At 58.0% G+C, this 20,754-nt stretch overlaps 2 protein-coding genes across 3 annotated transcripts in view; one reads left to right on the forward strand and one right to left on the reverse strand.

The window, feature by feature from the left end:
• The first annotated feature begins 829 nt into the window (after positions 1-829).
• On the forward strand, positions 830-17,901 carry WASHC1 (WASH complex subunit 1). 2 transcript variants are annotated; one of them, XM_040233718.1, is made up of 11 exons: positions 830-1,032; positions 4,184-4,337; positions 13,197-13,308; positions 13,513-13,659; positions 13,796-13,932; positions 14,128-14,263; positions 14,420-14,621; positions 14,717-14,887; positions 16,186-16,344; positions 17,291-17,359; positions 17,470-17,901. In XM_040233718.1, the coding sequence occupies exons 2-11, from the start codon at positions 4,189-4,191 to the stop codon at positions 17,607-17,609; spliced, it is 1,422 nt and encodes a 473-aa protein (XP_040089652.1). In that variant the 5' UTR covers positions 830-1,032; positions 4,184-4,188; the 3' UTR covers positions 17,610-17,901. The 2 variants fall into 2 exon arrangements, with proteins under 2 accessions (XP_040089652.1, XP_040089651.1); XM_040233717.1 differs by lacking the exon at positions 830-1,032 and adding an exon at positions 2,047-2,065.
• A 3-nt stretch (positions 17,902-17,904) lies between these two features.
• DDX11 (DEAD/H-box helicase 11) overlaps positions 17,905-20,754 on the reverse strand; it is a 33,094-nt gene continuing 30,244 nt past the window's right edge. Inside the window, exons 21-27 of the mRNA XM_040233735.1 lie at positions 20,370-20,519; positions 20,032-20,100; positions 19,858-19,952; positions 19,448-19,532; positions 19,139-19,217; positions 18,840-18,994; positions 17,905-18,757 (exon numbers count right to left, since the gene is read on the reverse strand). Coding sequence (XP_040089669.1) covers positions 18,728-18,757; positions 18,840-18,994; positions 19,139-19,217; positions 19,448-19,532; positions 19,858-19,952; positions 20,032-20,100; positions 20,370-20,519 — 663 coding nt within the window. The 3' untranslated portion in view covers positions 17,905-18,727. The remainder of the gene's footprint in view (positions 18,758-18,839; positions 18,995-19,138; positions 19,218-19,447; positions 19,533-19,857; positions 19,953-20,031; positions 20,101-20,369; positions 20,520-20,754) is intronic.

A 20,754-nucleotide genomic window follows, 5' to 3' on the forward strand; every position in this document is an offset into this window, starting at 1 on the left:
CTCGTCGTGCAACCATCAGCAATATCCAGAACTCTGTCATCGTCCCAAACCAACATGTAAAGGGAAACCAGAGCCGCACAGTCATTGAAGTGGTAAAAGCAGATTTTTCGGGACTTGGCAACAGGGGAAAAGAGAGGTCATTAGAGACCCGGGGTCAATTCCAAATACAGCAGACAAGTGGGAACTTCTGGACAAACAGCAGGGTAGGGGATGGGGTGGATGGAAATTTACTTAAGAGGGACGGATAATTCTAGGATAGGATTCTTGCCACAGGCGGGCAGGTGAGGGGTGGGACATCACCTGGGGACAGGGATGGGGGCAGGTGGCGGGTAAGGGAGGAAGGAATTTGGCCAGATAAGAGGGCGGAGGTTTCTGGCTAAATCGAGTGAGGATTCTTGCTAAAACTGGGCTACGCAAGTGGAGGCCTAGTTAGGAAGAGGATTCAGAGGAGCCTGACTAAAGTGTAGTCCAGAACAGACGGTCAGGAGCTCTGAACCCATTAAACCATAACGCTTCCACCGCAACCACAGCTCTGGTTCTGTTTGGATCTGGCGGCTATGGGGCATCTCGCACAGCGTGGTCCTTCTGTGTCTGACAGTTACTATCTAAGGGAGGGCGGGCACTGGGCGGACTCTGGGCGGACTCTGGGGAGCTCGGCCCGCAGAGGCCAAGCCCAGAAAACGCGGGCAGAGAGAGGCACAATCAAGCGCATCACAGAGGAGAAGTGGGTGGAGCGGGCGCGGAAGGCGGGGCCGCGCGGAGGGCGGGGCCGAGCGGCGAAGGGAGCGGCTGCGCGGGGAGAGGGGGCAGAGGGCACGGGGGCGGGGCAGCGTGGGGGTCGCGTCTGGCGGCCGGGCAAGGCGGTGCTGAGGGGACGGGCGGCTACTGGGGGCCCAGACCCGCGGCGCGGAGCCGGCGGAACTGACGGCTGGGGGCGGGGCCGGAGCTCCGGGTCGGGATCACCCGGGAGGCGGAGCGGGCGGCGGCGGGGACCCGGCGCGTCGCGTCGCGGAAGCGGCGGGCGTAACGCAGGTGAGGGCGCCGGACTGGCTGGGACGGCGGGACGGAGAGGGGGTGTTGGGGGCGGGTCGCCGAGGGAACGGACGGAGGCGGGAGCGGCTCCGGGGGACGCCGGCCGGGAGGCCCGGGCCGGGTGACTTCCGCCTCGGACGCCGACTGGCCGTGCGTCCGTCCGCTGGATTCGGACTGGGCCTCCGTACGCGCCCTCGCCGCGACCTGGGCCCCCGGGGAACCCCGACCGGTTTGCGAGGAGGGCCCGCCTCCCGCCCCGCGGGCCTGCCCACCACTGGCCCGGCTCTCGGAACCCTCCCTTTGTGGCCGTCCCTCCCGGCCCCTGGTTGACTCCACACCGCTATAACCCTGCCTGGGTTCCTGCCCGCAGCTGGTGTGGGTGTCGGTATGCCGACACTTGCAAATTTATTGTAAAAGCAGACTTTATGAGAGTCGATTTGCTGTATGTTCACTCTCCTATGAGAATCCACAGTGTTTACCAAGATTCTCTAAGCCGTAGAGTCAAAGGTAGCGTCCGCCGTCCAGGAAAAAAATACTGTGCAAGAAACTAGGAGTTACATGTGTGAGTTTAAAAGGGAAGAGCGAAATTAACTTAGTAATACACTTTACTTAGCCCACTGTCGGAGAAGGCAATGGCACCCCACTCCAGTACTCTTGCCTGGAAAATTCCATGGACAGAGGAGCCTGGTAGGCTCCTGGAAGAGTCAGACAGGACTGACCGACTTCCCTTTCACTTTTCACTTTCATGCATTGGAGAAGGAAATGGCAACCCACTCCAGTGTTCTTGCCTGGAGAATCCCAGGGACGGGGGAGCCTGGTGGGCTGCCGTCTATGGGGTCACACAGAGTCGGACACGACTGAAGTGACTTAGCAGCAGTAGCCCACTGTATTTAAAGTATGGTATTTTCAACAATATCATCAGTATTTAAATTTTTAATGAGGTATTTTCTTCGTTTCAGTAGGAAGTATGAAATTCGGTGTGTATTTTACACTTGGACTCCATCTGCATTCAGACGAGCTCCGTTTATTTCAGGTGCTCAGGAGCCCTGTAGCTTGGGGCCCCTGTACCGCATGGCAGGTCTGAGGATCTCATTCCTGGCCTTCAGGCTCAAGTCGTACTCCTTGCCATCAGTGTTTTTCACAGTCTGGCCACTGTGGTTTTCTGCTCCTCCTCCAAGAATGGTTTTATCTTCCCTGCCCAAACCACTTGCCCTTCCCTACACACCTTTGTTCAGCTGTCTCTTCTCCCTGGGGTGCTCTCCCTGCCCTCTCTCCCAGGCCTGGTAGGGAGACACAGCTTCTGCCAAGAGCTTTTCCAGACTCCCTGACCCCAGTAAGGGTTTGTCACTTGCTCCTTCCTCATTGTCCCCTCGTACTGGGTTCACAGCTGGATTAGAGCATTAACACCTGCTGTTTAATTGTTTTCCAGGCTGTCTTCATAGCTAGCATAGCGTCTTATTCTTCTTCATTGTGGTCATGACCAGTGCCTGATAGTTGATCAGCCCTTGTTAGCAGACAGAATGAGTAAAAGCTCTGGACACCTGTATTCAGGCTCTCAGTTCTTTGACAGACCTGCTGTTTCCTTGCCTGGGGGCTTTGTGCCTGTTCCACCCCTTGGTGTGTGGACAGACACATTAGGTGGGTGACTGACCATGAGAAGCGCATCTCAAGATGAGCACAGAAAGTACCTTCTTTCTGCCTTTTCCTCCCTCTCTGTCTTACAGGTAGGAAAACTGAGATACTGAACTAAGCTAGGATGCCCAGCAGAGCTGTGTCACCGTAAATGCAAAGAGGGGCAGGGGTGGGGATGGTTTGGGATCAGTTGGCTCCACTTCGGTCACTTGATGGCGGGAGGAGAGGTGGGGAGGTGAGGAGTTACTCCGAGAATCCTGATGAGGGTGCTAGGCAGGCTCAGGTGTAGGAAGCTGAGGTGTTCACTGCTGGAGAAAAGCTTGGAGAGCAGACTGGTCATCTCAGACCAGGAAGAGTGCTGGCCTGGGAAGGGTAGGAGAGAACAAGTTGGGTGGAAGGAAAAGTGGGGGAAGCCAGCAGAGGGCAAGGAGGAGTAAGCTCCAGCAAGGTGAGGATATTGGTGTGAAGCATTGAGCATAACCACTTTTCAGAGGGCAGTGCCATTCTCAGTCTGTGGGATGAGAAGTGGAAAGAATCAGAGGTTCAGAGAAGGCAAGCAACTTACCCCAGGTCATATAGGACTTGAAGCTCAAACAAAGCCTCCTAAACCCACCCTGGGCTGACTTACCCAGCCCCACCCACACTTCTGTTGCAACCTAGGAGAGCAGGTCTGGGGCACGGTGCCAGGCTGATTAATGTCTTCTTCACAGTCTTCTACCGAGGGGCCGTGATTAGCCCTATTTATAGGGGCTTGGTGCCTTAATATTCTGCCCGATGCCTCTCTTGCCAATCACATCAGTACCGTCTGCAGTGTGATTGCTGCTTTGGTGGCACCAGGGAGCGGAGTTAATTAAAGCCAGTATAAATAGACTGACTCTGCCCTCCTCTTGCAGTTCGAAGGAGGGTTTTTCCTTCCTGTCCACCCCCCATGTGTCCCTCCTTCCTCCTGCCTCCCCCCACCCCACTAGCAGCTCTAATCTGGGAGAGCAGAGCCTGGACATCCCTCCCTCCCACCATTGCCTGTCCTTTCTTGGGAGCAGGTCCCCGGGACCAGAAGAGGAAGAACCCAGAGTCCATATTTTCTGTGCTCTTGCAGAACCGGTGCCATTTGCTGGTACCCGGCAGTAGACACAGGCAATTCCCCACTGCCCCGCAATCCATCCCTCGTTTTCACTCCGCAGCCACGGTTTCTTTATTGTTCATCCAGGCTTGGGAGGTTGAGGTGAGATGAGGTAGGGCAGGGGCACCTAGCCGGGTACCATGCACCCTCCTTGTGGCAGCCACTCAGTGCCCTCTGAATGCCTTGTGTCCATCTCTGGTCCTTACAGTTTCCCCTGTTCACTCAACCAGCATTGACAGAACAGCAGCTCCTGGCAGCCCCCCCACTGCCACCCAGGCTGAAGCTGTGCAGACCACTGGGATAGGGGGCTGCGTGCGTGCTCTTTTCCCGCACCTGGCCCTGTGCCGGGTGGGTGTGGGCAAGTATGGGGGGGTCCTGATGCTCCCTTCTCTCCCCCAGGCACCATGACCCCCACGGGGACCCAGCATTCCTTGGCCGGTCAGACCTATGCAGTGCCCCTCATTCAGCCAGACCTGCGGCGAGAGGAGGCCATCCAGCAGGTGGCGGATGCCCTACAGTACCTACAGAAGGTCTCCGGAGACATCTTCAGCAGGTGGGTGCTGCTCCCTGGCCCAGGCAGTCATCTCTCCAGTCCCAGAGGCACCCTCTTGGAGCACCTCTGTGGTGACTCTTGGTCCTGAGGGAAGCCATCTGGGTCCTCTGTGGCCAGGGGGCCAAGCTGGGTGCCCTGCATAGGCTTTTTCTTGTAAGCGCTCACTGTTTACCATCCCGCTCAGCCCTAGGGTTCCCCATGCCTCCACAGGCCCTGGCGGTGGTATGACTCTCCCAACTGCTCTTCCCTTGCTGGGGTGCCCTGTGCCTTCGCCTGTTCCGCCAGTCAGCCCATGGTTGGTTATCCACCATTTCTTGTGTGCAAGGCTCTGGGCCCTTTAATAAGGCAGCATCCTTGCCCAGCTGGAGGGTCCGCTCTAGCAGCAGAGAGACTCTAAGTGATCAGTTGGGTGTTAGTTACAGTCGTGGTAAAACCAATCTCTACTGTCTTGTAACACCTAATATTTGTATCACATTAACTGTGTGCCACCTTTGACCTGAGTGTGTTCACTCATTCAACACTTTTAACAGCTTTTTTTTTTTTCAATATGTATTTATTTATTTGGCTGTGCTGGGTCTTAGTTGCAGCGTTTGGGATCTAGTTCTCTGACCAGGGATCGAACTCAGACCCTCTGCACTGGGAGCGCAGAGTCTTAGCCCCTGGACCACCAGAGAAGTCCCTCAACAACTTTTTGTTTGAGCTTCTGTTATTTCCACTTTGTCGATGAGGAAACTCTGGCAGAAGGGTCAGGAGACTTGCCTGAGCAGTGGAACTAGGCGTCACACTCAGGTGTGGGGGCTCCAGGCTCTGGAATTACCCCTGTCTCTGTGATAAGAGGCCTGACTTGGTCTACAGGGTCAGGGAAGACATATGTGAGGAAAAGCTGGACCGGTGGAAGAGGAGATATTGTGAGTGGGTAGGTTGGGGGGAAAACCTTCAAGAAAGGAGGAAGAGCATGAACTAAAGTGGAGAGGGGGCCTCAGTGGAAGCCAGTGTGGCTAGAGCAAGGGGCTTCGGGAGGCTGGCAAGGTGGCCTTGGTTCCTCAGTGATCCCAGGTGGGGAGTGGTGGCTGTTTGTACCCCTAGCACTAATCCAGCTCAGCTCTCAGGCTCCTGTGATTTTTCATTCAGTCTTGGTTGAACGTGTGTGGTGTTTGCTGTTTTCTGCAAAGGTTCCCTAGTTTTGTCCTGTGTAAGGTCCTGTTTCTCTGGCCATGAGCAAGCTAAGATGGGCTAGCGCTTCTTCCTGGATGCCCATGCTGTGCTTCCCCGGCTGGAGCATTTGACCGCCTGATTCAGGTCCCTCTCCTGGCCAAGTCTCCCCCACTGTCCCCTGCTTGTATCCCAGACCAGGGACCCCCTCCACTGCAGCATGCAATCTCCTCCTCCACCAACTGGAACCCCACCTCTTCCCAGAAGCCTTCCCCAGTGGGGGCAGAAAATGGGGCCATTGTCTCCAGATGGAGAGTCCTAACACTTGACTCTAATGCCTCTGAGCTGCCCTCTAATGCACCTGGCTGCCCCAGGCCTCTCCAGGAAGTGAATGTAACTGAGAGCGGGGCCTCATTAAGGGGGTTGACTCTGGAGCGGACTTCCTGGCTCCAGTCTGGTTTCCCCATTTGCTTGCTCTTAACCTCCCTATGGCACCCCACTCCAGTACTCTTGCTTGGAAAATCCATGGACAGAGGAGCCTGGTAGGCTGCAGTCCATGGAGTCGCTGAGTCGGACACGACTGAGCGACTTCCCTTTCATGCATTGGAGAAGGAAATGGCAACCCACTCCAGTGTTCTTGCCTGGAGAATCCCAGGGGCAGGGAAGCCTGATGGGCTGCCGTCTCTGGGGTCACACAGAGTCAGACACGACTGAAGCGACTTAGCAGCAGCAGCAGCAGCAACCTCCCTATAAAGCCTCAATGTTCCCATCCATAAAATGGCAATGATAATGGTGCCTTCCTCAGAGGATCATTGTTAAGATGAAATGAATTGAAATTTACAAAGGAACCGAAGTGCCTGGTGTATGGTAAGCATCCAGTAAATGTTCCCTCTTGTTTTCTAGTAACATCATCTCTGCTCATTTGCCGCCTGTGCTAGCCCTCCATTACCTGTTGTCAGTAGTTATAGAAAGTGTTAGGTGCTAAATCTATCCAGGGGTCACCTAAGCAAGAGGACACAGGCCTTTAAAAGCCACTAGTGCCAGATTCCGGTCACCCCACACCTCGTGATGAAACAGTCCGTCAGAGATACTTGTGGTTCCTCACCAGGACCGTGGCTGCATGCCTGCCTGTCTGTAAGGGGAGCACTGGATTCTTAGCATGCTTTCCTTTCCCTTCCTGTAGACATTTCCAGGTTCCTCTGCTCCTGGATGGGAGAAGCAGAGGGCAGGAAGGCCATGTCACATGGAGGGGTGGTGGGCTCGTTGAGGCCCAGGGCTGGCAGGGTGCTCCCCTAAACAGCCAACTTCTGGGTGGCCCTGCCCCTCTCCCAGCAGGCGCCCAGCGTTCGGGACTGAGGAATACCGATAATGCATGGCCACGTGGTCCCTGTGCTCAGGGGCGGCATATCTCAGAGGGGAGAGCCACTGGCTGAGCTGATTCTGAGCCGTGTAGCATGCACTGTGTGGGCACCTGGGGATCCAGAGGAGAGAGAAGCAAGACTTGGCAGCACATTTATCAGTTAGGTTCCCCAAACTAACTGAAGCAAAAGTAACCAGCCAGCAGAGCAGGCTTTGGAGCTGCAGGGCTCAGTGATTTCGTGAGGACCCGGTTTGCTTTCATCCCCTCCCTGCTCGCTGCCTCTGGGTTGGCCCCACCCCCAGACAGGCCTTGCTCTTGCAAGGTGACCAGTGGGCCCACAGCTTAGGTCCAGCAGGAAAGAGGGCCTCCCCAGAAGCCCCAGCCTCACGGCAGTCCCAGAGCCATGGCTGGGGTGGGATGGGGGTGACATGGCGGCTGGCTCAGCCCTTGGTCACATGCCTGACACCCAGGACCTAGGGTTTAACCTGAAATATGGGGACCAGGCCTGTGGGAGCAGTGGCATCCCCAGTGGAGGCTGGCTGTGATGAAATGAGGGAGCAGATGGTGAGAGGAACATGACTGCCTGCTCCCGGGTCAGGGAAGGCCTCCTGAAGGGGGGCCACGTGGGGCAGGTTCTGCTGAGGGGTGGGGAATGCGGTCTGCCTGGGACCTGGAAAGGGGCGCCAGGGGCTTGAGGCCTGACTAGAGGGTGGTGCCCCTGGCGGCAGGACCCTCAGCACCCCAGCCCAGAAGCCACTGTCCCTGCGGTCTGCTCCTTCACTGCAGGATGGGGTGAAAGTCAGCCTCCGTGTTTGCGCCCCCCACCACCAAGCCCTTCTCATGTCCCCACAACGCTGAGATAGTCCCTGGTGGGAGGAGTGGGTGAGGGGAGAGCTGGGCCACATCAGGGCCATGAGGGCTTCTCCCAGCTGGATGGGGCTTTGAGCTTAAGCCCAGGGTTTTGGGAGCCTTGATGGGTTCTGAGCAGGAGGTGATGGGACAGAGAGCTGGGAGGGGTCATCAGGCAGCTGCACAGGGGCCAAGGAGGGGGGCTGCGGTGCAGGGCGGGCGGATAAGAGACACTTCAAAGGGAATGCTGACGGGACATAGTGACAGATTGGGAACGAGGTCGAAGGGGAGGGAGGGGTCGGGGATGACAGGGAGTGGGGATGCCGAGCCCTGCGCCGCTATCCCCCAGCCACCTACGAGCCTGAGGCTCTTTTCTCCTCATGAGCTTTTGCAGTGGGGATGTGACTCCAGCTTGGAATCGCTCCCCTTGAACATACTCCTCTTGCAGAGAAGAGCCCCCTCCGCTCCCTTCCCCTCCCCTCCCCTCTGTTCAGGCCCAGGCCCAGCCCTTGGCCCCCCTGGAGCCCGTGCCCAGCTCTGCAGGCAGGTGAGCTCATAGGGTATTAGCATTCTGAGCCGGGTCCTTCTCCCGCTCTGCTCTGCCGTAGCCGAGTCTACAGAGCTGGAGAGAATGACAAGGACCTTGCGGGCGCCTGGACCGCTCCTCACAGCCCCTCCTCGGCCTTTTCTCCTGCCAAGCAGACCTCCCGCCCTCACCTGCCCCTCTTCACCTGGGAGATGCCAGCCCCAAAATAGCTACCCAGAGACGTCACCTGTTCCACATGACTTAGATGACGTGCAGAGAGGCTGCAGGAGGAGTGGAGTGGACTGTGTGAGTGGCAGGTTTAGAGACGGCCCTTCCCGGCGGCCCCAGCCTGACCACTTGCCCTCTGCAGAGCTTTTCCCTTGTCTTTTCTTCCTTTCCTCCCCCCACCACCTCCCCTCCCCTCTCTTCCTCTTCACTTCCTCCATCTTCTCCCCTTCCTCCATGCTCCCCTCCTCCCTGCTGATTGGCACCTGGTGCCTCCCAGGGTTAGGAGGCCTCAATCAGCTGCCTGCATAATTAGCAGATCATTCTTAATTACCCCAGCTAGTGGAGAAGATCCAGGGGAAAGCAAGAGCTGCTCAGAGGGCTGATGGGGGGTTGCTGGGGAGGGGAGGGGAGCGGCAGTTAGGGCTGGGGGTCTTCCCCGCCCCCCACCAGCAGCTGACTGGTGTGATGCTGGGAGCAGCAGCAGCCCCAAGGGAGCCCTGGGCCTGCCTGGCTTCATAGGCGATCTCCACGGAGGGTTGTGGGGATCAGCTTCAGCTTCGGAGGTGATGGGACAGGCAGCCCAGGCGCTGTCCTGGCCCCCTGGGGGCCTCGTTGACCTTGATCGCCTCACGCCCCAGGCCCTGGCAGAGGAGCCCTCTGCCCTCCACAGTGCTCTCTTGCAGTGTGCCATGTCCTTGTCTGGAGTCTGGAATGTTCTTCTCCGGGTCTACTCAGCACTGCCTGGGGCCTCTCACCCCACCCAGTCTGTGGGTGGTCCAGGCAGGTGTTGACCGTGTTCTGGGGACTTGTCGGCTTGTCTGGTCATGAGACACACATCACTGACTTTGTCCTTTACGGCAGTTCTCCGATGGAGAAGTTACCAACCTTGCTTCTCAGCTGAAGAAGGTGGGACATGGACCAGTTAAGTGACCTGCCGACGGTCATACTGCTGCTGTCCCCAGGGCTTGGGGACATGGCAGTTGTCTGTCTCCTTGGGAGCAGACGTGTGTTGCCCGATTTCTCTCTGCCCCAGGCTCTGAGCAGACCCGCTGAGCCTGCTCCTCCCTGCTGGGGTCCTGGTGACACTGTGGGGTCGCAGCTGCAGGGATGACCTTGGAAGCTGAGCCGTGGGGTCTAGATGAGGAACAAACAAGCTGCCCTCTTGGCACCGTCCTGTTCACAATGGATGTTGCTGATCAGTCCTGGCTCTCAGGCCCCACCCCACGTAGCCCCACAAACCTTCCCAACACTGCCTTCCAGCCTGCCCCTGCCAGACAGCAGAGATGACCCGCCAGCTGACACCTCTTCTCTCACCCTTGGTCTGAGATTGGGCTGCCTGAGGCCTTTGTCAACAAGCAGGACATTACTTAGATAAGAACAGAACTCTGGGAATTTCATCTTCCATCCTGTCCTCACAGGAATCCACCCCGGAACACCCTGACAGTGGGCATCCGGCTGGAGTCTGATGGCTTCCCAGGCCAGGCAGTGGTTTACGAGGATGTTCTCCTCTGCAGCACTGAGGTCTGCATCCATGTCACACACACACTGCCCCCCCCCAGCCGCCGCCACCACGGACTCTGACGCACCCCACTCTCTGGTGACGATTGCTTTCCCACCTGACAGCACCTGAGGTCTTCTGGTATCTGAAGGGAGTGATATTCTCAAAGTCATCTCATCTTTAGACTGAACGTGCTTCACTTGCCTTATGCCGTGAGCTTCCCACTCCTCACCTTGCTCCTCGCCCTCCTCTTACCTAGCTGCCGTGTTGTGTGTCAGGTGCTGTCCCAGGTGCTAGTGACGCAGCCGTGACTCAGGCAGAGCCTGTAGCCCAGAAGGGAATTCAGGGTCCTCTTAACGTGTGGACCTGGTTGGAAGGAGACACGGCTGTGCGTGAGTGGGGTGTCCAGGAGATGAGCTCACGAATCCAGGGCTCTGCTTCCTCTGCCATGCCTCCAAGAGAGTGGATGTCCCATTTGTTGAAAGAAGGTGGGAGAGGAACATGGTGCTGTGTGCTCCATGGACTCACTTCCTCAGTCCAGATTGCCATTAGCACCTAGGTGACCCAAGTCATCAGGTCCTCCTTCACCTGAACCCCTGCTCAACCTCTATCCCCCATGTTTGTGCGCCTGAGTGCTGAGCTTCACAGTCATTCCGTATCAGTGTCACCTTTCCTGGCCTTTCAGCTCACGTGGGTCTTGATTCCACCGTGCAGACCATTTGGGAGCCTTCCCATTGGATACCCCAGCTTCCTAATCAAGCACTGGGTAAGCTGTGCGGGGCCCTGCCAGAGACCTTTATTCACGACTGAAATCAGCCCATGTTGCCTTCCGGGTGCTGCTGCTCTCTGGCTCGCTCTGAGTTTTCCTAAGTGTGCTCTTCTCCATCCCCCAGCTCCATCTCGTCCACAGGACTTTGTGAGAAGCCATCGGCATCCTTGCTGACTCAGGCTGCACTGCGTGTAAGGTTTTTCCCCTCTTATACCAGGCTAATAACCCTGTCAGAAAACGCTGTAAATTTAGAACAGTGTTGGCCCCAGGGATCCACTTCTTCCATTTCAGATTGCTTAGGACCCTGTATTTAATAATCCATTCCAGAAATTTGCCAGGGTTCACTGTTAAGCTTGATGTCTGCAACTTTGAGAAATCAGAGAGCAGGCTCCGTCTGTGTCCAGTTCTGACATCCACCTTCTATGCCTCCATTATGTTAACTGTGAGGTTGCTTCATCTCCCAGCAGCGTGGGGCTGAGCTGGGAACTAGAGAAGGTGGCCTGTGTGCAAGTAGAGAATCTGTCCTCCCCGCCAGAAAGTGGGCCCAGACAGGTCACTGGTTCCATATCTCCTGGAAGGAAGCTGTGCCTTTTGATCTGGTATGCATTGCTGCCCCACTCAGACCAGCTTGTCGAGGAAAACTAAGCTGGTTTGGGTACCTTCTTGGAGCCCATCCCCTGCGTCCCCAAGCCCCTGCACACGAGTGGCCACAGGAGTAATCAAGGAGACTTCATCGGGGTGGAGACCCTGGGCTTGTGAAAGCGGCTGATCAGGGCTGGTAAAAAAGTCCTTGAGTTCCCTTGCTGTGTGGTCTCTGACCAGAGACTGCAGGCCTTCTGCCATCCACCAGCTGTGGCCATGGTCAAGGGCTGGTGTTCCTGGAGGTTGGGGTGCTCTTGGGCAGAGGACACCCTGGTGGGGTGGGCTGGGGCTCCTGGGAAGTGAGAAGAACCTTGTTGCTGCTGAATAGTGAAAGTGAGGCGCGTGTGCATTTACCTTGGGACATGTGGTGCTGGCCATTCAATGACCGCACAGGAGCCCTTCAGGTGCCCGGCACAGTGCCATGTGCTGGGAACACGGCAGAGAGCAGAGCCCCAAGCCTAGGAGCCCACAGGCAGGAGACACATGGTGACAGGTGGTTCTTGTTCAGCTGCTAAGTCATGTCCAGCTCTTTGCGACCTCATGAACTGCAGTATGCCAGGCTCCCCTGTTCTTTACTATCTCCCTGAGTTTGCTCAAACTCACATCCATGGAGTCACTGATGCCATCCAGCCATCTAATCCTGTCACCTCCTTCTCCTCTCGTCCTCAATCTTTCCCAGCAACAGGGTCTTTTCCAGTGCGTTGGCTCTTCACATCAGTTCAGTGTTGACTTCTTTTAGGATTGACTGGTTTGATCTCCTTGCAGTCCAAGGGACTCTCAAAGGTCTTCTCCAGCACCACAGTTGGAAAGCATTAATTCTTCGGTGCTCAGCCTTTAGGGTCCAGCTCTCACATCCCTGCATGACTACTAGAAAAACCATAGCTTTGACTCTGCAGACCTTTGTTGGCAAAATGATGTCTCTGTGATGGTGACAGGTGGCAGTGTGTAACAATAGAGCCGGCTAGGGGTTGGAAAGTGACAATGAGTTTTAAACTCTGTCTCGGGGAGGCTTTGGCATGGGGCTGAGTGAAGTGAAGGACCAGCCGTGTGGGGAGACGGCTGGGCTACATGACAAGGCAGCATTGGGCATATTCAGGAGCTAACAGGGTACCCTGTTGCTGGAGCCCGCTAATCCTGGGAAGGGGAGGGGCAGCCCTTTGGCAGCCCACCCACAGCTGTGAGAACCTCAGTGGGAACTAGGGTTTACCCAGAACCACCTGCTCTGAGTTGGGCAGTTCCTTGTGGACAGCTCTGGGACTGGAATCAGGACCAGTCTGGCCTGTCGCTCAGCCTCACTAAGCTCTGGTTTCCTCCATGTACATCATGAAGATTCTGTCTCTGCTCACCTGGGCCTGAGAACGAAAGCCCTGGTGGGTGGGCACTACATCCTTTCAGGTGGCATGTACAGGTGCCAGCTTGGTGCCAGGGTGATTGCCAGTCCCTGCCCAGAGCTCCAGGGAACGGAATACAGTCTGTTCCCAGACCCTTCAGGTTGGATGGTCCTGATGGAGGTCACCTGGGCAGTTACAGGATCAGCCCTGACAAGCAGGTATTACTGTTTTAAGAGCCCTTACCTGAGGGCTTCCCTAGTGGTCCAGGGGTTAAGACTGTGTTTGCACTGCAGGGGCACGGGTTCAATCCCTGGTCGAGCACTAAGTTCCCACATGTTGTGGGGCATAGCCAAAACAAACAGTTCAGACACAAGCCCTTACCCAAGTCCCCGTTCGCCTATTTGCTGTTGGAAACAGAAGCGGGGGCCAGAGGCTGCAGGGGCTTGGGGAGGAGCCTCCAGCCCTGGTGATTAGTTTCTGGTTTTTTTTTTTTTTTGGTGGCAGGATCTCCCAGCGAGTAGAGCTCAGCCGGAGTCAGCTGCAGGCCATCGGGAAGAGAGTGTCCTTGGCCCAGGCCAAGATCGAGAAGATCAAGGGCAGCAAGAAAGCCATCAAGGTAGCAAGCGTGTGGCCCTGTCCTCTCGCTGGTCGGTAGTCCCCAAAGCCCTCTTCTTTCCCCTCTCCCCATGCCTCCGAAGCTGCTGGGTCCCTGCTTCAGCTACCCTCAGGTTTCCTCCTGCCCACAATCCCTCCACCTGAAACCCAGGCTGGCTGGAGCTTCTCAGGCCCCAGCGAGTGACCAGACACCCTGTGTCCACAGGTGTTCTCCAGCGCCAAGTACCCTGCCCCCGAGCGCCTGCAGGAGTACGGCTCCATCTTCACAGGGGCCCAGGACCCCGGCCTGCAGAGGCGTCCCCGCCACAGGATCCAGAGCAAGCACCGCCCCCTGGACGAGCGGGCCCTGCAGGTCTGCGGGGGTGCCTGCGCCCTGGAGGGAGCCGAGGCCCCTGAGGATTCTGACTGCTGGGGGAGTGGGGGGAGCACTTTGGCCTGGAGCTGAAACCCGCCTCCCTTGGTCAATTCCCATCTCCCCACGCCCCCAGGAGAAGCTGAAATTCTTCCCCGTGTGTGTGAACACCAAGCCAGAGCCTGAAGACGAGGCTGAGGAGGGGCTGGGCGGGCTCCCCAGCAACATCAGCTCTGTCAGCTCCCTGCTGCTCTTCAACACCACCGAGAACCTGTGAGTTGGGGGTGGGGGACCAGGGGGTCTCCAGGCTCGGGTGCAGCAGAAGTCTATGGCCTGGGAGCCAGGAGGCTCGTAAGGCCTTGGGAGGCCATAATCCTAACTTGAGCTGTGGCCCTAACGCCGTGAGGAGGGTGGTCCAGCCCAGGGGCTGAGCACAGGTGCTGCACCCCTGCCCTCCACCTTCTCCAGGTACAAGAAGTATGTCTTCCTGGACCCCCTGGCCGGTGCCGTCACAAAGACCCATGTGATGCTGGGGGCCGAGACAGAGGAGAAGCTGTTCGATGCCCCTTTGTCCATCAGCAGGAGAGAGCAGCTGGAGCAGCAGGTGGACAGAGACGATGCCTGGGGGTGGGGGAGGCATGGCCCCCCAGTGTTGTCTGTACCAGGGGTGTGATGAGCCCCCTACCCGCCCAGCTGTGCCTGGGGACCTGGGAAGCTCCAAGGCCCGTTCCCTGGCCCCCCTCACCCTCCCGACCCACAGGTCCCAGAGAACTACTTCTACGTGCCCGACCTGGGCCAGGTGCCGGACATCGACGTGCCGTCCTACCTGCCTGACCTGCCAGGCGTGGCTGACGACCTCATGTACAGTGCGGATCTGGGCCCTGGCATCGCCCCCTCTGCCCCTGGTGCCATTCCTGAGCTGCCCACCTTCCACACGGAGGTGGCCCAGCCCTTCAAGCCAGGTGGGCCAAGAGCTGGGGACGGACTGGGGCAGGTGCTCCCCTGCTCAGCCTCTTGCCTCCTAAGGTACCTGACACCTTCTCGATTTCTGTCCCAGACCTCGAGGATGGGGTGCTGACGGCACGAACACCACCCCCGCCACCTCCACCGCCTCCCCCAGCTCCGGCCGTACAGATCAGTGTCCCCCCACCTCCGCCCCCGCCGCAGGCTGTGGCCCCTGCAGGACAGCCCGCCAGGGGGGATGACAGTGGGGGTGCCTCCCCTTCAGGTAGGGGCAGTGCTGGGGTGTGTGGGTGGGGGAGAGGCGCCTCCAACTTCTGAATCCCTGGAGGGTTTTCTGTAGCTTAGTTCAGTTCAGTCGCTCAGTCGTGTCCAGCTCTTTGTGACCCCATGAATCGCAGCATGCCAGGCCTCCCTGTCCCTCACCATCTCCTGGAGTTCACTCAGACTCACGTCCATCGAGTCCATGATGCCATCCAGCCATCTCATCTTCGGTCGTCCCCTTTTCCTCCTGCCCCCAATCTCTCCCAGCATCAGAGTCTTTTCCAATGAGTCAGCTCTTCGCATGAGGTATCCCAAGTACTGGAGCTTCAGCTTTAGCATCATTCCTTCCAAAGAAATCCCAGGGTTGATCTCCTTGCAGTCCAAGGGACTCTCAAGAGTCTTCTCCAACACCACAGTTCAAACGCATCAATTCTTCGGCACTCAGCCTTCTTCACAGTCCAACTCTCACATCCATACATGACCACAGAAAAAACCATAGCCTTGACTAGGCAGACCTTAGTCGGCAAAGTAATGTCTCTGCTTTTGAATATACTATCTAGGTTGGTCATAACTTTTCTTCCAAGGAGTAAGCGTCTTTTAATTTCATGGCTGCAGTCACCATCTGCAGTGACTTTGGAGCCCCAAAAAATAAAGTCTGACACTGTTTCCACTATTTCCCCATCTATTTCCCATGAAGTGATGGGACCAGATGCCATGATCTTCGTTTTCTGAATGTTGAGCTTTAAGCCAACTTTTTCACTCTCCTCTTTTACTTTCATCAAGAGGCTTTTTAGTTCCTCTTCACTTTCTGCCATAAGGATGGTGTCATCTGCATATCTGAGGTTATTGATATTTCTCCCGGCCATCTTGATTCCAGCTTGTGCTTCTTCCAGTCCAGCGTCTCTCATGATGTACTCTGCATATAAGTTAAATAAGCAGGGTGACAACATACAGCCTTTACGTACTCCTTTTCCTATTTGGAACCAGTCTCAATTCTAGATTTTCAGAACAGTTCTGATTTCAAAATCACATTCTCCCGAGGTCATAAAGTAGTGGTTTCGAACGGTATCTGTGGGGCCCTGAAATTCTAACCTTCAAGGTAGAGGGAGCCTGGACGCCCCCATTCCCCTTGAACCAGTGACAGGGGGGCTGCTAGTAACCATGGAAAATACAGCAAGAGTCCCCATGTGGCCTTTCAGTGGTATGTCTCCCCGGCTACCTTGGCAACCCCCCTGGGAGGTGCTGGCCCACAGCCTGGCTCTGCCCCAGCAGCCTTTCTTCCTCACACCTTCCACCCTCCAGCCCCAGTCCAAGGAGCGCCCAAGGAAGTGGTTGACCCCTCCAGTGGCCGGGCCACTCTGCTGGAGTCCATCCGCCAGGCTGGGGGCATCGGCAAGGCCAAGCTCCGCAGTGTGAAGGAGCGCAAGCTGGAGAAGAAGAAGCAGAAGGAGCAGGAGCAAGGTAAGGCTGGACCTGCTGCTGGAGGGCGCTCTGCCCGCGTCTCCAGGGCCTGTGCAGGCCGCCCCCGGTGCATGTGGGCCCCTCCTGCCCGGTGGTGGAGCCTGCTTAGACTCGGCCAATTGTCCAAGGAAACGGACTAGGGATATTTTTAGAGATGGGGACCTGGCTGTGTCCCACTTCTCGAGGCCCCTTGAGGCTCCGGGCTACGTCAGCTGTGTATCCAGTGCTGACAGATGCCATGTCTGGGCCCAAAGCAGCCGTGCTCTCTGGGGCCTTAGCCCTGAGTCATCCCAGCTGTGCTTCTGAGCACCGCACGGGGAACCCGGGCCGGCTCCTTTGTCCACTGCTATTCCCTGTGCCCGTCTCAGGGCGGCAGTGACTCCGCTCCCGTGCCTGTCTCAAGGCAGGTGCCTCTGCTCTTTGGCCCATCTCAGGGCAGCAGTGACTCCGCTCCCTGTGCCTGACTCAGGATGTCGGTGACTCCACTCCCTGTGCCCGTCTCCGGGCGGTGGCGACTCCGCTCCCTGTGCCCGTCTCCCGGTGGCGGCGACTCCACTCCCTGTGCCCGTCTCCGGGCAGCGGCGACTCCGCTCCCTGTGCCCGTCTCAGGGCAACAACTCTGCCCTGTGCCCGTCTCCGGGCGGCGGCGACTCCACTCCCTGTACCGTCTCAGGGCGGTGGCTACTCTGCTCTGTGCCTGTCTCTGGGCAGCGGCGACTCTGCTCCCTGTGCCTGACTCAGGATGCCGGTGACTCCGTTACTCAGTGGTCCTGCTTTCCTGGTAACACTGGCCAGTGCTCCAGGAGCTGTGGTGGCCTGGTGGCCGTGGAGGGGCCAGGGTTTTGACAATGCAGAGGACCCCATGACTGAGCCTTGGGGTGTCACATGGGCTGGACTGAGCCCACCCCGGGCGCCTTCACCTTGTCCCCATGCTTTCCCACTGCAGTGAGAGCCACCACCCAGGGTGGGGACCTGATGTCGGACCTTTTCAACAAGCTGGCCATGAGGCGCAAAGGTAGGAAGCAGGACCCCGGTGCCGCCTCCTTCCTCACGGTTTTCAGGTCTCTAGGGCTGGGTGGCGTGGTGCCCCAGACCAGCTCCTCACTCCAGCATCTGCCCTCCTAGGTATCTCCGGGAAAGGACCTGGGTCCGGGGCCAGTGAGGGGCCAGGGGGGGCCTTCGCCCGGATGTCAGATTCCATCCCGCCCCTGCCTCCCCCACATCAGCCCCCAGGCGAGGAAGATGAGGATGACTGGGAGTCCTAGGGCTGGGCTCATCCTCCCCCAAGTCCCCAGCTGTACCACGCCCCCGTGCAGAACAGCCGAACAGGCTCCTTGGGGGAATGGGGTCATGGAGGACTCTCCAGCTTTCTTGCTGGGATCTTCAAGGAGCAAGGAGGCTGCTTTCGGAGGCCAAACTGGGGAGGGGTGAGGAGGCATGGTGGTGGTGGGGTGCCTCTGCCTGTGCTCCAGCCCCCTCACCAGCGTGTGCTCCTCTTCCCTGGGAGACTGTGGTAAAACAGTGCATGAATCAATAAAGAAGTGATGCAAGACGCGAGCCTAAACCAACAGTGCACTTTTAATTAAGGAACCCTAGCTGTGCAGGGGGTGGCAGGGGGTGGTGGTGGTGGGGTTGCATGGAGGGGGGCTGTTTCCACACAGGAAAGTGTCTCCGTGATGGACACAGGGTCTCTAAAAATAGCCATGCTGAGAGCCTAATGGCCCTCGGCATAATCGCTGATGTCAGGGGAGGCGGTGTCTTGGCATCTGCTCTGTGGCTGAGCGGGAGTCCTGGAGCCAGGCCAGGATGATGATCCTGCTGGCAGGGCCAGGGGCAGGTGAGGGCCAGTAGTGTGGGAGGTTGGGGAGCAGTTCTTAAGGACTTAGAGAAAGGTGGCCGAGAGGACCAGAAGCTGGGGCAGATCGGCCCCGTGGACAGCAGGAGGTGGGGATGGATGACATTCTGGGTTTCCGAGGGTGAAAGGGAGAGGCTGGAAGAGCCTGCTCCATCTCACCTCTGAGAATGTGGATCCTGAGAAACAAGCCAGGGCAGGGTGGCTGCAGCCTCCACAGCCGCTCACAGACCGGCCAGGAATCAACGGCTCACGGGGCCAGGCCGAGCAGAAGGCAGACTCCGTTCCAGGCAGGGCAGTTGCTGGGGGTGGGCCCAGGAATGGTGGGGTCACTGTTTCTTTGGGGTCAGCCTTGTTGTCTCCTGCTGGCTGGTCCACCTATTCCTGCATCCTGGCAGCCCACTGAGTCCCAAAGGGGCTCCCATGGCACCCCCTTCTCAGGCAGGATCCCTGCAGACCAAGCTCACGATGATGTTGCCCGTGGGCAGGTGAAGGGAGAGCCTGGCAGCCAGGCAGTGGTGCGGCCACCAGTCAGGAAAGGCCGGCTTTCTCTCGATGGAACTGCAGAGAGGAAAAGAACATGACACCAGACTGGGGCAGGGGCGGGAGAGTCTCAGGGAGGCAGGAGAAGGGCAGGACTGACCTTCCGCAGAGCAGCAAAGGCAGGGCCAAAGGTAGCTTTGACCTCCACGCGGTCCCGGATCCAGGCCGGCAGCTTGGCCTGGATGGCCGGGGAGGCGTACCGTTGGTCCAGGAGCACTATGCTGGCAAAGTCCTTCTGGTGCCTGATGGCCCTGCCTGGACAGAACGGGGACGGGTCTTCCTACTGTGCCCCTCTCCTTGCTCAGTGCTCAGGCTAGAGAGAAGGCAGGTGAAACTGCTCCTTCCTGTCACCGCAGCCCACAGCCACCCCTCCCGCCAGCAGCACTGCCCCAGGCTCACCTATGGACTGGTTGACAGCCTTCATGCACAGGTTCTCCACCAGTGCCTTCCCGGGGCGGGCCTGGCCTGGGCCTCTGGGCTGTGAAGGGCAGAGAGGACCTGTCAGGGTTGATGCCTGCCTCCTGCAAGGGGTTCACCATGACCGAGGCTCTGGGGTGAGACCAGTGGGCCTCACAGGCACCAGCAGCCGATACAACAGGTGACGGCACGAAAACACCCAGGAGTATGGAAGCACGTCCATCTCTCTGGGGCAAACAGGCACACACATCGAGGGGTAGTTGCAGCCATAGGAGGCACGGGGGTACTCACAAGTGTCTGGTCCAGGTAAGCCATCTTCTCCTGCAGCTCTGGGGACATGATGTTGGGGTAGGGCATGCCCACCATGACCACACACCTTGGGCGGAGGCACACATGAGCCGGGGCACATGGGCAGTTCCCAAGGCGCAGGACAAGGGGCCCATCCTCACCCACCATCACCAGCTTCCTTCAGCCTCTCCTTCCCCTCATCCCTGCCACCTGGAGCAAGTTCTCTCATCAGCCCAGATGTCTAGTCTAGACCAAGGAACCGAGTCCTGATCCAGTGAGGGCAGCCTGGTTTTCCAGCTGACCCCAAAGGGCCCAATCCAGAGTTGGTGAGTCCAGGCCCCTCGCAGTTGTGGACCTGAGCCATCAGCCCAGGTGCAAAGTCAGAGCCCGAGGGGTGAGAAGCCACTGCTTACCGCCCAAGGTCATCAGAGAAGTTGATGCCTTCGCTCATCTTTCCCCCAACCACGGAGAGCAGCAGGGCACCCGTCTCCGTGCCCCGGCCACAGTGCTGTGGAAACACCAGCCCAGAGCTGCAGCGCCAGACGGTGGGTGCCCCCTGTAGGGGCCCTGGGGACCGGCAGCCTCACCTTAATGCACCTGGAATATTCCAGCAGCACCTGCTCCACCCTGTTTGCTTTCTTGGGCTCCTGAAATATCTGAAGGTAAACAGAGAACATCTCCCAGAAAAGGGTCACAGATTGCCTGGGTGTTGGGTCACTCTTAGCCTTAAAAGTTTTGTGGAGACTAGAAAAGCCCATAGAGCTGGCGTCCTGAAGGGACCCCCTGGCCAGCCATGGCCTGGTATCAGGACTGGAAGTAGGGATGAGACACTAGGGGAAGCCCCCGCACACGAGGAACCCCGGGAGGAACTCTGGGTGCCACCATCCTCTCAGGTGGTAAGTCCAGCTGAGTGCCGATCACTCACCCTTTTCCTGATGGTCAGGCGGGCCAGCAGGCCACTCTTCTCCCAGTGGGCGCAGACCTGGTGTTGGTACTCGTAGGAGGGGAAGAAGCAGACCACCCCTCCCGGCACCACATTGCACAGGTTGCAGAGAATGCGGCCCGTCTCATCCATCTAGGGAGGGGAGACGAGAGCCAGTCCTGCAGCCCCTCCCGGAAGGCTCAAAGCCATGGACCAAGGCCAGGGTGGCTGCGATCGGCTATGGGGTGCGGCCAAGTGGCAGCCAGGCAGCGCCACCTCAGTGGGTCGTGTGCCGCCCTCGCTACCACAGGCCCAGCTGATGCTTCTGTGACAAATCAGGCACAGAAAACTGCAGACGGGCCCCTAGAGCTGTGCCCAGCACCCCCCC

The sequence above is a fragment of the Oryx dammah genome, unplaced genomic scaffold (assembly GCF_014754425.2).
Source record: "Oryx dammah isolate SB20612 unplaced genomic scaffold, SCBI_Odam_1.1 HiC_scaffold_29, whole genome shotgun sequence".
In the NCBI taxonomy this organism is placed as follows: domain Eukaryota; kingdom Metazoa; phylum Chordata; class Mammalia; order Artiodactyla; family Bovidae; genus Oryx; species Oryx dammah.

Excerpts from the sequence above, each read along its gene's own strand:
- WASHC1 (XM_040233718.1), top strand. The coding sequence starts at position 4,189 with ATGACCCCCACGGGGACCCAGCATTCCTTGGCCGGTCAGACCTATGCA. Across the intron at positions 14,622-14,716 it reads GGCCCAGCCCTTCAAGCCAG|ACCTCGAGGATGGGGTGCTG; the intron begins GTGGGCCAAGAG and ends TTTCTGTCCCAG. Across the intron at positions 14,888-16,185 it reads TGGGGGTGCCTCCCCTTCAG|CCCCAGTCCAAGGAGCGCCC; the intron begins GTAGGGGCAGTG and ends TCCACCCTCCAG.